This window comes from Podarcis muralis, chromosome 3 (genome assembly GCF_964188315.1).
Source record: "Podarcis muralis chromosome 3, rPodMur119.hap1.1, whole genome shotgun sequence".
Lineage (NCBI taxonomy): Eukaryota > Metazoa > Chordata > Lepidosauria > Squamata > Lacertidae > Podarcis > Podarcis muralis.
The window spans coordinates 81,606,677-81,625,635 of NC_135657.1; the positions used below are offsets into that span (position 1 = coordinate 81,606,677).

The window sequence follows — 18,959 nt, forward strand, 5'->3', positions numbered from 1 at the left end:
GGCTGCCTTCAGATGTCTTCTAAAAGTCAAATCGTTGTTTTATTATTTATATCCAGCCACTCTGGGCGGCTTTGTTAAGTTCTTGGGAAGTGAACTATAACTTGAATGCAATAACAAGACAGACTCTAGAAGCAGCTTTTACAGTTTTATCTTCTATTGGAGCAAACTCTGAAATTTGTGTCTTATAATCTTCAGTTGCTTGCACCCTGACAAAACGCATCCTTATCTTCAAAACTGAAAGATGAGAAATGGCACCGATAATATCTGCGTATGGGAGAACTCTTGAGATTTGTGTCAGTAAAGCTGTGCAAATGCCTTGGTTTGATGCTTCTGCATATTTAAGTCAGCAAACTGGCCACTTTGAATGGCAACACGATCTCCAGTTCAGAACAGTTTCCCCAACCTTGCTTCATTTCTATGCTGTCACATAAAATGCCACAAGCTGCTTTGAGAAGCAGCTCATTAGTTCTAGAACATCAGCACACCAATTCTATGGGCTGCCACCCACTTAAGGTTTGGTTTAGTGTAGCAGCTAAGAGTGGATTAAAATCTCACCTCAAGTCATGAACTCACAAAGAGACAGGTGGGCAAACTTCAAGCTTGTGGGAACTACTTTATTTTAAAACTAGAACCCCATGGTTGATAGGACCAAGGTGCAAAAAAGTGGCAAGAGTTAGATGCAAGATAATAGTTAAGGGAGTGAATCTAAGGATCTACTGCAACTCATGTCAGAAATTCTAACAACTCTAAAACTGTACAGCAAAGCTTCACAAAGACTTGTTCAAAGATTAACGGGCGAGGAATACCAAGACATGCCACCAACCATGGAAGAACTCTTTTCTACTTGCTACTGACCAACTATTGAGAGTCAGAAAGCCTTGCCAATAAAGCAGAGATCCAGATCTGCTTTCTGCCTGCTCCTGCCAACATTTAGGCTAGCTAATTTGGCTGTTTTCATCTACAATATGGGGATAAGTTTATCAATGTTTGTATTTTGTAAGGGTAATAAAAAAGGAGTGCTTTGAACACTTAAAAAGTAGTATTAACATTAAGCTGTGACTTCCTTTTGTTAACAGCCATTCATATTGTGAACATTTCCATAGGCCCAATCTGATTTGTTTGAAGAACTTTTTAAATGATAACTGAAAGGTGTTGCTAAGAACAATTTGTTTATGATTAATATTAAAAGTGCCTCCTCTAAGGGCCCAAAGAGACAGGTTCTAAACCACAAACTTTTCAAACTACTGCACATAAATAGCAACATCTACATAAAGTGACTTGTTTCATTGTTACCTTAACGCACAAATGACACTCAAGCATGCATTGCTTAGTCCAGAGCTTTCCAAACTGTGTGTTGTGACACGTTAGTGTGTCAGCAGCAGTGTGCAGTTGTGTCATGCAAACTCTCCCCATGCTCCTCCAGGAGCTGGAAAGGGGTTAATTTAACTTTCGGCTTGCTAGTAAGATTGAATTACTGTGTCATGAAACGATGCATGTCTAAAAAGTGTGTCACCAACAATAAAAGTTTGGAAACTCTGGCTTAGTCCCTTGGGGAGGGGGGGGAGAAATGAATAAGGAGTTTCCCAAATTGCATGTTGTAACTTCACTGGGATTTTAAAATGGGAAAGGTGGTCATGGAGTCTTGAATGAGGTCAGAAGGAGAAAGAATGATTGCATGCTCCTACTCCCATATCCTCCCGCTCACATGCAAATTTCCCCAGCTAGTTTAAGCCATGGCAGGAGGAAGAACATGATTTTCATGGTCTGCTCCTGCACTCTTGGTTCCATGGATTGTGAGCCGTGGAAGCTTAAGGAAGTTTGCAGATGAAATGATTCAATGACAGGTGGGATTGCCAAATTCATTTTTCCTGGAACACCAAGTCCTTTTTGCCCCTTCTTTTATATTGATTGATTGCCACGCACAAGTTAAATGAGAGTATGTTGCACACTTAGTGTATGTCTGAATGAGGCAAGGAGGGAAACCACCCTCAGTAGCAGCAGTGAGTAGATTGCTTACTTTGTATTTCCACATTTAATACCAAGGTAATCTGTTTTTTTATCATGGTGTTACTAAACTCCTACTTTGTCTACACATTCTGAGCCTGTTTCTGCATCCCCCACTTGCAATCTTATCAACCATGACCATTAACTTGAGTAAGAACATTCAAATTACCTTCAAGTCTCCTGGTATATCGCTTCCATTAGGTTTTGACTCACACAGTGTCAACTGGCTCAAATTGCTATCAGATATTTTCCTAATTTTTTAAACAAAACATTAATTGTCTGTTAACACTAAGCCCGTACAAGTTGATCTGCATTTATCCAGGAAAGTACAAATACACAACTCTGCTCAGGTATAAGGACCGAAAACAATTGCATAGCATCATGTTAAAATTAGAAGACTGGCATTTACGCATTAGAGTCCCCTGCAGCAAATGTTGCCATTATTAAGAACAAACCCGAATGGCGTACGACAAATCAGAAGACCCCAATAGGGATGTAAAAGCAAAGCTTGTGAAACACTAATGACTTGAAATGTGGGAGAAATAGCATCTGTCAAGCTAAACATAAACTTACGGTAGATAATAAATGTTCGGAACTAAACCTCTCAAATTCACACAGAGACAGACACAGTGCAGTCTCAGCTACTAGCTGTCCCATGCATCAACCACAAGTTACGGGTAGCTGCTTGCAGTTTTAAATATTTTCTACATTTTATTTAAAGCTGCTGCTATTGGTTGGTCAACAAAGGGGCTTGGAACCCCACTATTAACCATCAGCTACAGGATGCCCCTTTACACTATGGTTACCAGATGTTTTTCATTGAATCCGGGGACATTTTTCAACTTCAATGGATTTTGTCAGGCGACTGATTTGTAAATCCAGGGACTGTCCCCAGGAAACGAGGATGTCTGGTAACCTTACTTTACACCTGCCCTTCAGGAGAGGATGTAAATATGTGGTTTTTAGCTGATGTTGGCAGTAGAGTCCTATTAAGTAAGCAGTAGCTGCAAGAGCTACCCACTCTGCAGAAAAGTGTGGTGGGGGAAATGCTTCCCATCCCAACCAGCTCGGATTACTTCATACTTTGGAGCTTGGAAGGGGATAAGGAACTCTACCAAGACAATCCATGCCCCACCTGTGCAGTTCAGAATTGGGAGGAATAATTTTCACTGCTGACACTCAGAGCTTTAGCCTTCTTAAACGCATCTATTGCTTGCCACTAAGAAGAAAGCCACAAAGCAATTCAAAACCAAGTAAAACAATTAAAATTATAAAAATTGCATAACTACTGGAGTACAATTAAATTAGTGCTGCTAAAAATCCTGGGAAAACAAAAATGTCTTTTGCCCAGCCCCCAAATGATGACAGCTAGTGCTAGGCAGAGAGCATTCCATAAATCAGAGTTGTTCATATGTTTACTATGGGGAACATAACGGTTGAAAATCTGTATATGGACTATTTGTTTTCTCAAGTAGACTAATAAATGACTTAATAAAACCATCATCCTTCCTTTTGGCTGGTTGTTGGGCGTACATAGATCAGTACATACTGGCCACTGTTCTCAATGGAAATCTCTGGTGTACATCCAATATAATGATTCATCTACCCCTCCATTCCCTTTTGCAGTGAGCCACAAGTTCACGCACCAGAATAATGGATTGTGCTTTATATCTTTGTTCAATCAACAGATACTTAAGTGTTCATGAGTTTAAAAGGGACTGTACCTCTTTGCAATACTAGTTGCACATGGAATATCCATCCCCACAGAGTCATCCTCATCATCACTTACTAATCTGAAAGGAACTCTTCCAAACGGACGCATCTAAAAATGGAAATGGAAGTGGAAGTAGAACTCAACTCAATTGCAAAAAATCAAGTACAAGAATACACAAACGTTTAAACAGGCCTACCTTGTTAGACTTATTTAATTGCTTCAATGGTTTGCGTTCACTTTCCTGAGGAGAATATTTTTTCTCCCTGAAAAAAAAAAAAGAGTTGGACAGTTCTAACTGTACCACAGCACTTGGAAATAAAAATAATTCCACACATTATTTGGATTTACTTACCCATGGCAAGAACTATGAGTACTGGCAGAAATCTCATTAGAATCAACATTTATTTTCCTATTCAGGAAGTTTCCAGCTTCATTATGAGAGTTTAGAGCTGTAAACATGTAATTTATTAAGAGACAAAATTAAACATTTTAGTTGTTGTTTAAATACCAAAAGTTGGGTGTTTGATTTACAACACAGAGAACAATGCAGGCTTTATATACCTTTTAACCACACTGTAGTGATCTTTAAGGAGTTTATTTTCCCGATACAACAAGGATTAGATTGAAAACAACTGTGGCACTTGAATGAATGTCTACGTTATATTGATCATGACTCCAAACATAACATAGAAAGATTTTTTTCTCCCACCTTCTATTATGTTAACTATATTCAGCTCTGTGTAGATGCTGGGATTTCAGAGAAGTGAGTGGGAGGCATTGGTAATGAGCACTCAAGTTTCTTTCTAGCCCCTTGGCTGCAAAAGCAAGCGAGGAAGCAAAGAAACACATGTGTCTGGGATCATAATGAAGTGTCCATGGGTTCCCCCAGAGAGCTGCAATAATCTGTTGCCTTCCACACAATTTATATCACTTAAGAAAAATCTAAAGGGTTTACTGCACACACCCACTGCCATTCTGATTGGGCAGCAACAACCGTTGAACTGGTTGGAAAAGCGAAGGACTGATGGTGGCTTGACTCTGTCCACGTGCGCATGGATTCAAGTGTGAAAGGTAAGAAATATGGCACACGGGAGGAAGGAAACAGGATATATGGAGATAGGGCAGGAAAGAGGGAAGCCAGGCTCATGGGAGGAGGAGCCTTTTAATTACAACAAAATGGACCAGATTCAGCTAAATCAACTAAACCGGATTCAGCTAAATCTGCAGGAGACAGCACACCAAGTTCCAGGAGTGCAAAGGGACTTTCCCTCCTTTCCTCCCCCCAAGCCCCCTCCTATCGGCTCGGGGGGGGGGGGGGCTAGCAGAACTCCCAGCATGCAGTAGCAGAAGAGGGGAGAACTGCTTGTGCTGATATACGATCACCTTAGTGCACACTCAATTTCTACCTATAGTCTGCTTCAGACTCACCTGTCAAATTCTCTTTGTCTTCAACTGAAAGTAGCTGCTTTCTTTGTAAACTTAAGTTTCTTACAGCAATTTCCAACATTTCTACTGGAAGTGCTCCAACTTCTGCAGCTTTTTCAAGCAGCTGTTTAGCTTTTTTCAGATTTCCTAATTTAAAAAATACGAAATAATGAACTTTGTGCTAAAACGGGGTGGGTGTGGGTGTGGGTGTGACTTTAAAAAACAAATAACAGTATCCCTTTCCAAGCTGTTAGTATTTTACAACCATTATCCAGGATAGGAAATGTGGTCAGTAACAAAGCTTAGCCATGCCAAATTTTGAGTAAATCTGTATCCACATACCTTGAGAGAGTTCAAATTGCGCAAAAGCCACATGAACAAAAGAAAATTTACTGCAGGTTAGTCTGGCGAGATGAAACTGATCGCGTGCCTCTTCTGGGTCTCCAGTGCTGCAAAGAAACAATGGTTTGAAACAAGTGTTTCAATCATTCACCCTGCCTCACACATGCATGCAAATGATATTTGTTTACTGGGAAAGGGTGATGCCACCTAAATTTTGCAGTGCTTACAAATTAGCCCAAAGAAAATTAAATTGTTTCCAACCAGAGGTTAGTATGCATCACAATACATGCTGTACAGCAAACGAAGTAGCCTGCAAATCATCTGTACTCACTCTTTCCAGTCAAAAATCCTATTCTGGATGCACTCTTCCTTGCAGAATTTAGACAGAGGTCGTCCTATACCATAGTCCTTCTTTTACACTGTTTACTGCTGGTATTGGGGGAAAATGCCTTCCACTAGCAAGCTCCACTCCCTCTCAAAATCTCTTAAATGTTACGTAAGTACATGAAGGAAGCCACCTTCCAGGTGTGGTCCAGACACATTTTATTTAGTGTTCACAATAAGAAAATCAAATTTTCAATATTACCTTATCTTCCCAATGCACAAAGAACTGCAATTCCAAAAGATGGGAACTTCATATATTGTCTATTGAACAAATGCTGACTGTGCCTCCATTTCTAGTGGCATTAGATATATATTCATATATTCAGTCCTAAGCATCAAAGCAATTACCATATTTTTCCATGGATAAGATGACCCCACGTGTAAGACGGCCCCTATTTTTTGGAACCCTAAATTAAGAAATCAAAACTTTAAACACCCGAGATCGCCTGAAGTTGTTGAGCTTGTTCACCCAAAAAATCTACCAGTGGTGTGGGGGAATCAGGTGGTGCTTGGCTTCCCTGCCTCCTCCTGGGTGTGGAGCACCACTGCTGAGGCACATAGGCAGACAAGGCAAGGCAGTGGGCAATAGCTAGCAATAGGCAGCTGGAAAAGGAACCACCTTCCTGGCCGCCTGCTTAAGCGGAGACACCAAGGAGGTGATGTGACTGCTGGAGTACGGTGCCAACATCAACTACACCACACCACCCTAGGCATCCTACAATAATGGTGTATTTGCCTTAAACAAAAAACATCGTCTTATACACGGAAAAATACGATATGTAATATCAACAACTGACATATGATTTTTTTCCTTTTAACTTGGGTATCATAACAATTACAAACAAATATCAGACACTGGGAGTGTATAAAATGTATACAGTAATCTTCAGGGACGGTAAGAATAACCAAAATAAAATGTTTTGTTGCAAATACAGGAAATGGGGATATAAAAAAGGCACGTAAGAAGAAAAGACACAAAGAAATCATGACACTTCAACTTAACCAGGTTGTTATAAATGCCAGTGGCGGAGACCAACTATGTTCTTGGATATTGACATAGGTCACAAAATCAAACCAGATGGAAATAAACTTCTGTTCTACATTGAACTCTGGGTACTTCTAATTAAAATGTTAACTTTTCCACTGATACACTATCCCATGCCTTTCTGTGCCATATCAGCTCCAGCAATATCTCCCCAAATCCTTGCAATCATGAGTCATACAGTGGTCAATAAATGTCCAACTAGCTCCCTATTGTAAGCAACAGAATCATCTTCCATACAAAGATTAAGGAGTTGTAGTTGCAGTGAGGGTAAAAGACAAATGTTGAAACTTTCTTTTTGCCAGATATGAATACTTACGCATTCAGTTCCGCAAATCTAACCAAGATGCGAGCATAGCTTTCATTCTGATGGTATTTTTCTGCAGACAATGATGCAACTGCTTGCCTGTAACAACCAATCAGTCTATTTAACAAGCTGATGTCAGCCTGAGGAGTGCACTTGGCCTCCAGTTTAAGCAAATGATTTAACCAATCTTCTGGATTATTTGCAGTCATCATAATCTGATTAACAGTTCCAGAGTTATCTAAAAAAAAAACCCAAGAGAAAAGCATTGTTAAGATTTTTGTTATAAAGAACAAAATGCAGTCTAAAGGAACCATTAAAACAACACACGTTTTAGTTTCTTTTGGTTCCAACATTTTGATTCATCACTCTAGAAATGGCCAAGCTACTACCTTCTGACCTAGAATGGGCAAACCTACCTTTTGTTTTGAAGGGTACTGCAGCAAGCAACAAACAACAACAACAGAAATGATACAACACCAAAATGTCAGTTGTGTTCCACTTGCCAAAAGTGTTATTATTTTCCACATGCCATGGCACAAGCCATCTAGTGGTGTGGACTTGAAGTGGCATCACAGAACTGGGTTGCAAGAAGGATTTAAGAGGGGTGCTAGCAAATCAAATGAAAAACAATTATCCAAGTCTTTAAAAGCACCAAGCTTCTCTGCAAATAAGATCACTAGAGCCACAAAAATTCTGATAAAAAAATCTCAGCAAAACAGAGCAATGGAAACCCCTTTGAAGTCTGCGCAGAAGGGGAAAGACTCTTAAAATTGGAGCATTTTTCCCACATCAGAAAAAGAAGTGTATTCAAAGTGCTGAGGGATCGACTTTGAATTCAAACTGTTTCCTCAGGAAAGAAATAAAAATGCTCCTTTTAAAAAAAGAAGCTCCCCATGCCCCCCCCCCCAAGTCCCTTGTGAAGCACTTCTCTAATACTCAGCAACTAGCTAATTGTTAAGAGTTTAGGAAGCAACTTGCAGAAAGTGAGTTGTAAGTTGTGTGGTCAGCGCTCCCCAAACAGCAATCACAGAGCTTCCATAGTGGTTTGTGCAGCATTTCAGAAACCTCTGGTTGTCAGACACTTTGGAAGAGCTGCATAAAGGGCTTTGGAAGCTACCAATCAGCAGTCACAAAATACTACATACCTGTTGTATCCACTGATGCCTTGGTGATGTTAAGCTCAGCTGTAGTATTGTCGTCATTTTTATATTTGCTTTTCAGGTCTTGAACCCTACTCATAATAGAAGCAACAAACATACCATTTTCACTTAAATCTTCTTCCTGCATTTCTAGAAAAAGAAAAGTCAGTGTTGAATACAAAAGGTAACAAATGTTACAGATATGTAACTGGAGACTATGGGGGGGGGGGTTGCTAATGTTTTGGTCCAATTACTAAACATGTCTTAATCCTATACCTAATGCTATTTATATTGTTATAGGGTCTTCTTACAACCAAAGAGCATATAATTTTTGTTAAATAAATAATTTTTTAAATTATTTCAATGAAAGAGTAATACAGTAAATCCACAATTTATGCAAGTGTTATGTTCTGGGATTGCACCTAAAGACAAAATTGTGTATAGTCAAAACACATTGGGTTCAACTATGCCCCTCTTTTCTTCCCACCTCTCTTATCCCCCAACCTTATACTGTATACAATTTTAAGTCTCACATCAAATATAACTGATCTGTAAAATGGACTTTATGGTCTGAAAATAGAGACAATGTATGTACTTTTACACCTTTAAATTGGTGTAAAGCAAGCTGGTGTAGAGCCAGTGTAAAGTTACATGAGATCCAAATCCCACTTAGCAGCATACAGTGGTACCTCAGGTTGTATACGCTTCAGGTTACAGACTCCGCTAACCCAGAAATAGTGCTTCAGGTTAAGAACTTTGCTTCAGGATGAGAACAGAAATCGGGCTCCGGTGGCGCGGCAGCAGAAGGAGGCCCCATTAGCTAAAGTTAACTGTTCAGGTTAAGAACAGTTTCAGGTTAAGTACGGACCTCTGGAACGAATTAAGTACTTAACCTGAGGTACCACTGTATATGCTACTGTTCTACCTAAGACTGGCAGAGGGAAAACAAGTATTTAAACTAGTGTTTTATGCTGGGTTGCCAAGCCACATCAGGTTCAGCTGAGCATGTTACACCCACATATATTTAGCTGAGCTGGGATTGGGAACATAATGCCAAATAAGCCAGAAATCAACTGGATGATCCAGAGGCCCACTGCATCCCGGTGGATCTTGCCATGCCACGCAATTGCTCTCTCAAGCTTCTACCCTAATCATATACATTTAGGGGGGAAATCAAGTGACTCAATAGGACTTACTTTGAAGTAAATGCATTAGATTATTGGGGGGGGGGACCCATTACGTAACTTGATGGGCAAGAACAGGTATTTGCCCTTTCCCTAGCTTAAAAAAAAAAAGCCAAAATCCTGTATATTCCCACAAAGCCAGTCAAGCAACTCTTCTGAAGACGTGACACAATCACACATACATGTATGTGCCCGTTTGCTGTCAGTAATCTACTTGTGATATAGCAAGATGCAAACAGAGATTGCAACAGCTACAACCTGTTGAAATAGTGAAAGGCCACCCTAGAGAGTTGCCACATTTGTCCCACCCCAATCCACCCTTAAACTATTCCCATCCATATCTCTGGGGTGAAGCAAGTATTATACAACTTCCGTATGTTCAGGTGGAAGACAAGGGAATCACATCTGAAGTAATTTCTGTACAGTACTTCTATTAGCAAACCTTTGCAAGGTTTTGCTAAAAATCTTAAATTCTCTTCTTGCCAACAACCCTAGAGATTTATTTCAATTAAACAAAACATGGGGTCAAATTCAATGTCATTTGAACAGAAGGACTTCCCCGTCTTCTCTTCGCTTCTCCAGCCTCCTGCACCCTCCCTAAATCTGTTCTAGAGGGTCCCACAACCCTTTGGAGATATTGGGGTTATGCAGCAGGGCAGATTGTTTCCATTGCACGAATGGAAGTCCATTTCACTCACACAGAAACATCATTGGATACAACCCAGTGTTTTTTTCTGGGGTGACACAGGGTTATGCATACCCCTAAACATTTTGTGAATCTAAAGTTTGACCACATTGAGGAGCAGTATTTCAATATTAGTAGGCAAATGAGAGTACCCCTAAACATTTTTTTAAAAGAAAAAAAGCACTGATACAACCCATAATCATTCAAGCATATTAATCATTTTCTCATTTTTCTCTAGATTGGAAATTCAACAGAATGGAATTGGCTTCTCTCTTCAACAATGGGTTTTCATTCCTGAATGAGCTATCATTACCGTCATGGGGTACTTAATCTGCCACAAGCACCATGTATGTACAACCCAAAATAGCTCTGGCTCCTCCACCTTTTATTCCCCCATGAAATAACCTTGTGTTTTATTTTCTTGTCGGTATAACTGTCTTTAGACTGCTATGATTGGTATGCTTTCAAGACCTGCCATGATGCTCAACCCACTCTTGAAGCTCCCAGCTGGATGTCATCTTTTCAATCAATTATCCTGCAGTCCTACACAGGGAAAACCTATTGCAGCCTGGGATAGCCACCCCCGTTCTTTGTTCCCCTACCCAATAGGTGTCCAAGAATAGCCTGAGAAAACCTTGCTATATCTGCCACTGAGGATGCTCCCTCACCTTCTCAGTGCCTATCAGCAAACCAGGGGTAGGTAACAAGCCTTTCTCTCGTCTCGACTTTCCTTCCCTTTTCTTTCACTCATTATATCAGTCTCTCCCCCTCGATGATCCCCTCTGCTTCAGAGAAAACCTTCACCTCTAGTCTCATTGCAAATGTTTGCTTTACTTAATAAACACTTGCTTCCTCAAGTCTCAGCTCAGTTTCTGGAGCTTCCTGGAAAGCTTACAGGGATGCTGCCTATTTAGATCAAAGTTATTGCCAATTTGTCACAAAGGGAGCCAGTTCTACTAAATGGATTGTGAGTCTGTTGAGGCAGCTCTACTAGATAAGATAGTGGCCTCTTCTCCAGAAGGAATAGAGCAGTAACCTGCAGAAGGAAGAGCACCAGATTAATTCCTCAATGACCACTGTAGTAGCGGGAAACTCACAAAATGTGAAACCAGGTTCAGAGAGGTTCAGTAGACCCATGCAGTGTTTCTCCTTACATCGCTGGTTAAGACTACAGTGTTCCAGGGCAAAAGGTTACTTTTCCTACAGAATTAAGTGATATTTTATTGAAACCTGCTCCTATTGTGGGTTTTTAATTGTGAGAAATGAAAGTTTATATAGCATTACCTTTTTGTTTTTGAATTGCTGTTCTCTATACAAATGTAGAACTTGTTCAACAAATGTAAATTGTAAATATTTAAGTTGTTTGTCCTGTTTGCAAACAAAGTACTTTCTATTGGGACCAAAACATCAAATTGTTTCTTCAATTAAACTTTGGTTATCAGGAAACAAAACTTCCAAAGCACAAGATTTTACAACGAAAGGGTGTAAACAGGTTTGGATCAGATTTTAGTAGCAAAGTAGGCCAAGATCTGCTTAGCTCCTTAACATAAGCAAAATAACTGAGTTTCTATAGTACGCCCTGAGGGCAGCTGGGAATCAATTTCATCTGAGGCGTACCTGTGAACTGTGGCAAGACTCATCCTTAAGGGCAGGTGGTATCCGCCTTGCAATTTTATATAAAAGGGAGTGTCAGAGGCACAGCTAGAGGCATTGCTTCATTCACAATATACCTTAACACATCCTCCTTGAAGGTAACTTGTGAAAAACCTAAGAGGAGTGGTCTCTTGGTTTCCACATATTCAGAACTGAATGAAACTTAGCAGTAATATAATAGTAATATATTTTTTTCAATTTAAATAGAGGGATTAACAATGAAAATCAGACTGATTGAGATTAAGTATCACTGGAGGCAATAATACCAACAGTACATTTCTATCATTTTGCACCAAGTCCCCCCCTATCAGGGATGATTTGCAAATCATTGACAAACATTGTACGCAATCTCATTATGATTTGTTGCTTTAGATTTGTGAATTATGTATACTTCCCTCCTCTTTCTGCTATTCCTTTTTTTGGCGGGGACAGGGAGAGAAATAATCTGGATGTAAGTACCAAATTTTTCTGTATATTAGACACCCCCAGGTATCAGACGACCCCTATTTTTTTAACCCAAAATTTAAAATCGATATTTTAAACATCAAACAGTACAACTTTGAGCATTTTCAGGGGAGGTCGCCCAAAGTTTAGGCTGCCATATTTCAAGAGTCTGCGCCCAAACCTGAGCCTATATCACCTGCACCCGAGCCTGGACCACCCATGCCAGAGCCCAAACCCAGGGCCCTCCACACCAGAGCCAGAGCCCAAACCCCTGTGCATTCACCATCTGTGTATACGACCCAAAATTTTTGACTAAAATTGCGAAGGAATTGCAATCACAAACCAAACAGACCAAAAAGCAATAAAGTAAAATGGGCCTGTCAAGCAAAATGTTCAACCAGAACTGTAACCCACCAAGCTAAATGGAGCCTATTAAGTCTGTATGGCAGCCTAGCAGGTTTCACATCAGAGGTTGGAGGCTTAACTGAGATGCTAGTGGACTGCTTTTATCGTGTTGTGTCACAAACTAGAATGACTATCATAAGATGTGAAGAGTTAGGAGGTGAATGGGAACATTCTCAGAAGATTCAACGGCCAAAGGATGATGATATCAAAGTTTCAACTCTGGGATTTAGCCAAGAAATACTGTTGTTGTAGGCAGCCTCCAGAGTGCAAAAGAGTTTAACATGTTGGCCAATCAAGGACTATGCTTAATTGTATCCAGGAAGGGAAGGGAAGGGAATCTAACACATTCAGATAAAGAGCATCTTAACTGCATCTTGAAATGAAACAAATTGGAAATGCCAATAGTAAGTTCAAACATTCATTTTCTAACACAGATGCACACAAACCAGAATAGCAATAAATCCTACACAATCTTGGGAGAATGATTTTAAATAATTATTTGAAATTAATCCTAAAGGAGCAAGATTACAGATAGCTGTTTGAGACTTGCCCTAAATAGGTAAAGATTTCCCACACTGTCACACAAGTAGAAGAGAAATAAGAAACAAACACTGTGTTACACCAACACCAGACCCAGTGCCCCAAGTCTCACTTATGTGGGGGTGAGAGAAATTGCAATTACAATATCACAAAGTTATACAACTTCTCCCACTGGCAATCAAGAATTTTACTTGGTTTATGCCACTGATTAAACCAGATAATTTTTTATTTACCAAACCACTCCCGCACCTTCAAATGATCCCAGTATCTTGAACAAATATAGACTTGCAAGAGTTTGTAAACATGTAACCTCGTAAGCATGTAATTATAAGGTATTAGCCACATTTGCTGCAACAAAAAACAGCAATAAATAATCTTGTAGTATAAGCAGATATATTGTGGCATCGAGCTCCATGGACTAGTGCCCATTTTGACAGGTGTATGAAGTGCTTTCCTCAGTTGGCAAATGCATATTTCCATGGGTAGAGACTAGTAACCAGCTTACTTATATGTAAATGGGAATAGGTTTGGACTGCATAACAGCTATTTGTGAAGTTTTATTACCTACGTTGTAAATTGCCCTGTGAACTTTTGAAGAATGGTGGTATATAAATTTAATAAATAATACCAGCCACCACAATTAGTTTGGATTCATCTGTGCAATGCTACTATATTTTAGGATAGCAACGCTACTCAAGCAACATCCTCAAAGCCTGTCAGTTGCATTTAGAGTGGAGCCTCGGATCCTTTGAACTCTTCTGACTATGAAGGCACTTATAATCTCTTCCTTCCTAGCCAACATTAAGTCCTGGTTTAAGGAGAAGAATTCTTGTTTGATTTAAAAAATGCATTGGCTTCAATTTGACCAAGAAAGAGTAGATTATGGAGCTCATATTTTCATTTGGTTGGGGACAAATGAGTTTGGTGATAGTGGAGAAATAGGCAAAGTGTTACTCCCTAATTAATTGTGGTTAGGGCTTTTTGTTTGCCCAGGTCTTAGTAATATAATTAACTTCCATGCTGACACTGCTACTTTGCGTACGTTGCTTTGTTGCCAGTATTTTTTTATTGTTGGACTATATTGTTAGCAACAACATGCTACTAATGGAAGGATGGGGCATATAAATCCTCTGATGCAACGCATTTTAGAGATGTGACTTCAAGCTCGGTTTTTAATTTCATCCAGGAAGACACGGATGAAAAGAAACATCAAGTCTCCCGTCCCCAGCATGGGAATAAGACAAGGAAAAAACACTGTGTTTTATTTATTTAGTAGGGAAAAGGACTGTAGCTCAGGAGATGAGTAACTAGATAACCTTTAGAAGACATCTCAAGGCAATCCTGTATAGAGAAGCTTGTTGATGTTTAATGTTTTATTATGTTTTTATATATGTTGGAAGCCACCCAAAGTGTGTGGGGCAACCCAGTAAGATGGGCAGGGTGCAAAAATTATTATTATTATTATTATTATTATTATTATATTATTATTATTATTATTAAGCACATGCTTTGCATGCAAAAGGTCCCAGGTTCAATCCTCATCATTTCAAGATAAGGAGCTGCAAAAGCCTGCTGTGTGAAACCGTGGAAGACAATACTGAATTAAATGGGTCAGTAGTCTGGCTTAATATAAGGTAGCTTCCTATGTTCCCAGCAGGACCATATTTATGGTAGGTTTGATGAGGCCCTAAGATACTGCAGCTAATGGGGCCCTGTTGTTGCTGTTTTTTGGGTTGAATATATGCTAGATGGTAAATTATGGACCTAATAGGTATCTAAAGCCATTTGCACATAACAAAATATGGACTGTACTTTTCCATGTGTAAGACTAGGGTTTTTTTACTAAAAAATAATGTTATTAAAATAATTTTATTAAGAAACCAGAAGCCTCTCTACTTGGAATAATAGGGCTGGAATTGCCCAAAAAAGATGTTGGACTGTTTTTGTATGCCACAACTGCAGCAAGAATTTTGCTAGCCAAAAATTGGAAATCGCAAGAAATACCAACAGTGGAGGAATGGCAGATGAAGATGTTCGACTTTTTGGAGCTGGCCGACCTGACTAGAAGAATCCGCGATCAGAAAGAGGAGGAACATCAAGAAGAATGGAATAAATTTAAGGACTATTCAGCTAGATATTCTAATATAACCTAAGTAGAATTACTTGTATGTACCAAATTGGCCTAGGATTAAAATATGTTGAATTGTATAACATTATGGATTGAAAATATTATGAAAAGGAAGGAAGATAGTAATTTGAATAAGTTAATTTTATTGAAAAGTGGATATTGGAAAACTGCTGCAATGAGATCTATTGAAATTCAGTTAGGAGGGATTTGAGGAAGTCACTTAACAATGGAAACTACTGGTAAATTGGGTTTCTAACAGTTAGATGTTTATATGTTCGTTTTTATTTTTAATATTGCAATGTCTTTCCTTTTTGTGTGTTTTAAATTTGGAAAATCAATAAAAAAACTAGGTAAACAAAGAGGGGGTAGTCATACACAGGGGCAATCTCGCCCCATTTTCTTAATTCTGGGTCGCCAAAAACAGGGGGCGTCTTATACATGGGGGCATGTTAAGGTAAAGGTAAAGGCACCCCTGCCCGTACGGGCCAGTCTTGACAGACTCTAGGGTTGTGCGCCCATCTCACTCAAGAGGCCGAGGGCCAACGCTGTCCGGAGACACTTCCGGGTCACGTGGCCAGCGTGACATCGCTGCTCTGGCGAGCCAGAGCCGCACACGGAAACGCCGTTTACCTTCCCGCTAGTAAGCGATCCCTATTTATCTACTTGCACCCGGGGGTGCTTTCGAACTGCTAGGTTGGCAGGCGCTGGGACCGAACAACGGGAGCGCACCCCGCCGCGGGGATTCGAACCGCCGACCTTTCGATCGGCAAGCCCTAGGCGCTGAGGCTTTTACCCACAGCGCCACCCGCATCCCTGGGGGCATGTTACACATGGAAAAATATGGTATTTAGTTGTTGAATTGAAATACAACTAAATATAATTATAATAATTATATATATGGTATTATAGTAGTTTTTTCTTCCTTTACTTGGGGGGGGGGGGGCTGGAGAGTAGGGCCCTAAGCTATAGCTTGTTTAGCTTATACGCAAATCCCGCACTGGTTCCCAGCACTGAGAGCGGCCAGTGGGGAGAAGCCACCAAGGGACCCCCCCTCCCAAGGTCAGCTCTCTTATATTGTATGTGGTCAGCTCACCCAAAGCCCAAGGGATGCTTCCTTGTGTAATATTCCCACACGGTCTCTCACCCGTCAGGGGAGAAAAGGCCGGGCGAGCAAGCAGGCAACGGAGGGCAGCCTCGTCACCAACGAGCCAGACACCCGCAAAGGCTAAACTGCCCCCGCCGCCGGACCCGGGGCGGGCGGGTAAGACGAGACTCACCGTTTGTTTTTGATTTTTCCATGCCTCCCAGGACGCTCCACGGAAAGGGGTAGCGGGGGGGAAATAACAGCTTTCCTCAGTTTAAATTCCGTCACCAACCGAAAACTGGCTCCTGATTGGCCGGTTCTGTAAACGCCAAAAAGATGCGCCCAGCTCCCGATTGGCGCGCCGTTTGATTGACGAGCCGGCGGGCCGCTTTCTTTCCCCCTCCACACACTCCGCCCGCCGCCGCCGGCTTCCTATGGGCTTGCGCAGAAGTGGACGCGAAAAGGGTTCGGCGGCCCTCGTGACGGGGAAAGCCGAAACGAAGCGAAACCTTGGAACTGGCAGAGCGCGCGCTGCAATGACGTAGAGAAAGCCCCGCCCCTCCCTGCCACCCGAGAGTCATTCCGCCCCAGCCAGTCCGTTCAATCCGACTCTGCGGGATGAGAGCGGCTGTGAGGGGTGACATCATGGAAGGCGGGAGGCCCCGCCCCTTCTTGGGCACGTGAGGTAACAAAACAGGAGCGCCGCTGAGGCCGGAGGTGGCAGGGAAGCCCAGCGCGACAGTGGCAACTAGCCTCCACGCGCCTTTAAGGGAGACTTGCGTCGTCGTCGTCCCCGCCCCGCCACCCTCCGAGCTCTCTAGCTGCTTTCCAGCGCTGCTTAGGAGCAGCCTTGGCTGCCTCCCTTTGCACAAGGAAGATCATTGGTGGGGGTGGGAGACGACGACCCCAAAACTGACCCAAAGAATATGAAACGGACTTGACAGCGCAGCCTATACAGGCCCCAGTGTTTTGACTTTATAAAGGAAATAAATTTGAGGAGGGGGAGATCAACAACAGATCTTGGGAGTCCAGCAGGAAATCAAAATTCTCACATTAAACTCTTAAGCTTCTCTCTTTACTTTATTGTTATTTTTCTTCTAAAAAGGAAAAAGATCAGTCTGGACATTTAAGGCTGCAGGCCTTAAACTTGAACTCAGTGGGAATTACTTCTCTCTCTGTGTGAGAGAGAGTACAAAATGATGTGCTGAAAGCCAAATAGGTTACTGCTGTGGTGGAGTGGGTAGTTTGTGGAACCTGTTGCAACAAGACATTCACCATGTAATATCCAAAAGTGAGGTATTTCGCAGGGCAGCTCTAAACAGGTTTGTCTGCAAACAATTCCCATTTACTTCACTGGGGGCTTCCTTTCAAGCAAGTGTACAAATTGTTGAAGTCAGTAAGATCAACTGCATGTGTACATAGGTTGTGCAGTCTTTAAGTAAAGGTGCAGGGGCGTTTGATGATATCAAACAAATAAGAATCATGCCATTAATATAAATACCTAGACAGCATCTTAAAAAGCAGAGACATCACCTGGCCGACAAAGGTCTGTATAGTTAAAGCTATGGTTTTCCTGGTAGTGATGTATGGAAGTGAGAGCTGGACCATAAAGAAGGCTGATTGCCAAAGAATTGATGCTTTTGAATTATGGTGCTGGAGGAGACTCTTGAGAGTCCCATGGACTGCAAGAAGATCAAACCTCTCCATTCTGAAGGAAAGCAGCCTTGAGTGCTCACTGGAAGGACAGATCCTGAAGCTGAGGCTCCAATACTTTGACTCGGGTTGCAGCGCTCATCTTGCTTTATTGGCCGAGGGAGCTGGTGTACAGTTTCCAGGTTATGTGGCCAGCATGACTAAGCTGCTTGTGGCGAAACAGAGCAGCACATGGAAACACCGTTTACCTTCCCACCAGAGTGGTACCTATTTATCTACTTGCACTTTGACATGCTTTCGAACTGCTAGGTTGGCAGGAGCTGAGACCGAGCAATGGGAGCTCACCCCATTGCGGGGATTCGAACCACTGACTTTCAGATCGGCAAGCCCTAGGCTCAGTGGTTTAGACCACAGTGCCGCCCGCGTCCCATAAATAGCAACTCACTAATTTTTATACCATAATATTTATTTATCTCATGTAATTATACAGTGCTTGATTGTAAAAAACACACACCCAATAACCCTCAAAGTGGTTTACAAAGAGAGAGAAAATTGTCAGTAAAAACAACTCTTTAAAAAACATTCAAAAAATAAAATCAGTAAACTATAAACAAATTGAAACATACATTAGTATTTTACAGGCTGGGTAGGCTTTTCTAAACAAAAAAGTTTTTGGCGGGTGCCAAGAAGATGGCAATAGTTCCAGAGTGCAGGTGCTGCCACACTAAAATACTAATATTTTACAAATATGGAATGGTGGTTATAATAGTGCTAGTTCTGCAGATCAAAGTGGTCATGTGGTCATATATGGGGTAAGGCAATCTCA

General features: G+C 41.2%; 1 protein-coding gene across 3 annotated transcripts in view; it reads right to left on the reverse strand.

The window, feature by feature from the left end:
• The window catches only part of TTK (TTK protein kinase), a 33,496-nt gene extending 16,449 nt beyond the window's left edge, over positions 1 to 17,047 (reverse strand). The window contains exons 1-9 of one of the 3 annotated variants that reach the window (XM_028722841.2): positions 16,674 to 17,047; positions 8,364 to 8,499; positions 7,231 to 7,456; positions 5,486 to 5,592; positions 5,147 to 5,290; positions 4,071 to 4,167; positions 3,915 to 3,981; positions 3,729 to 3,826; positions 2,174 to 2,255 (exon numbers count right to left, since the gene is read on the reverse strand). In XM_028722841.2, the coding sequence (XP_028578674.2) occupies positions 2,174 to 2,255; positions 3,729 to 3,826; positions 3,915 to 3,981; positions 4,071 to 4,167; positions 5,147 to 5,290; positions 5,486 to 5,592; positions 7,231 to 7,456; positions 8,364 to 8,475 (933 nt within the window). In that variant the 5' untranslated portion in view covers positions 8,476 to 8,499; positions 16,674 to 17,047. Of the gene's footprint in view, positions 1 to 2,173; positions 2,256 to 3,728; positions 3,827 to 3,914; positions 3,982 to 4,070; positions 4,168 to 5,146; positions 5,291 to 5,485; positions 5,593 to 7,230; positions 7,457 to 8,363; positions 8,508 to 16,673 lie in introns of all 3 variants that reach the window. The other 2 variants (XM_028722839.2, XM_028722840.2) reach the window with 2 other exon arrangements.
• Positions 17,048 to 18,959: the final 1,912 nt, after the last annotated feature.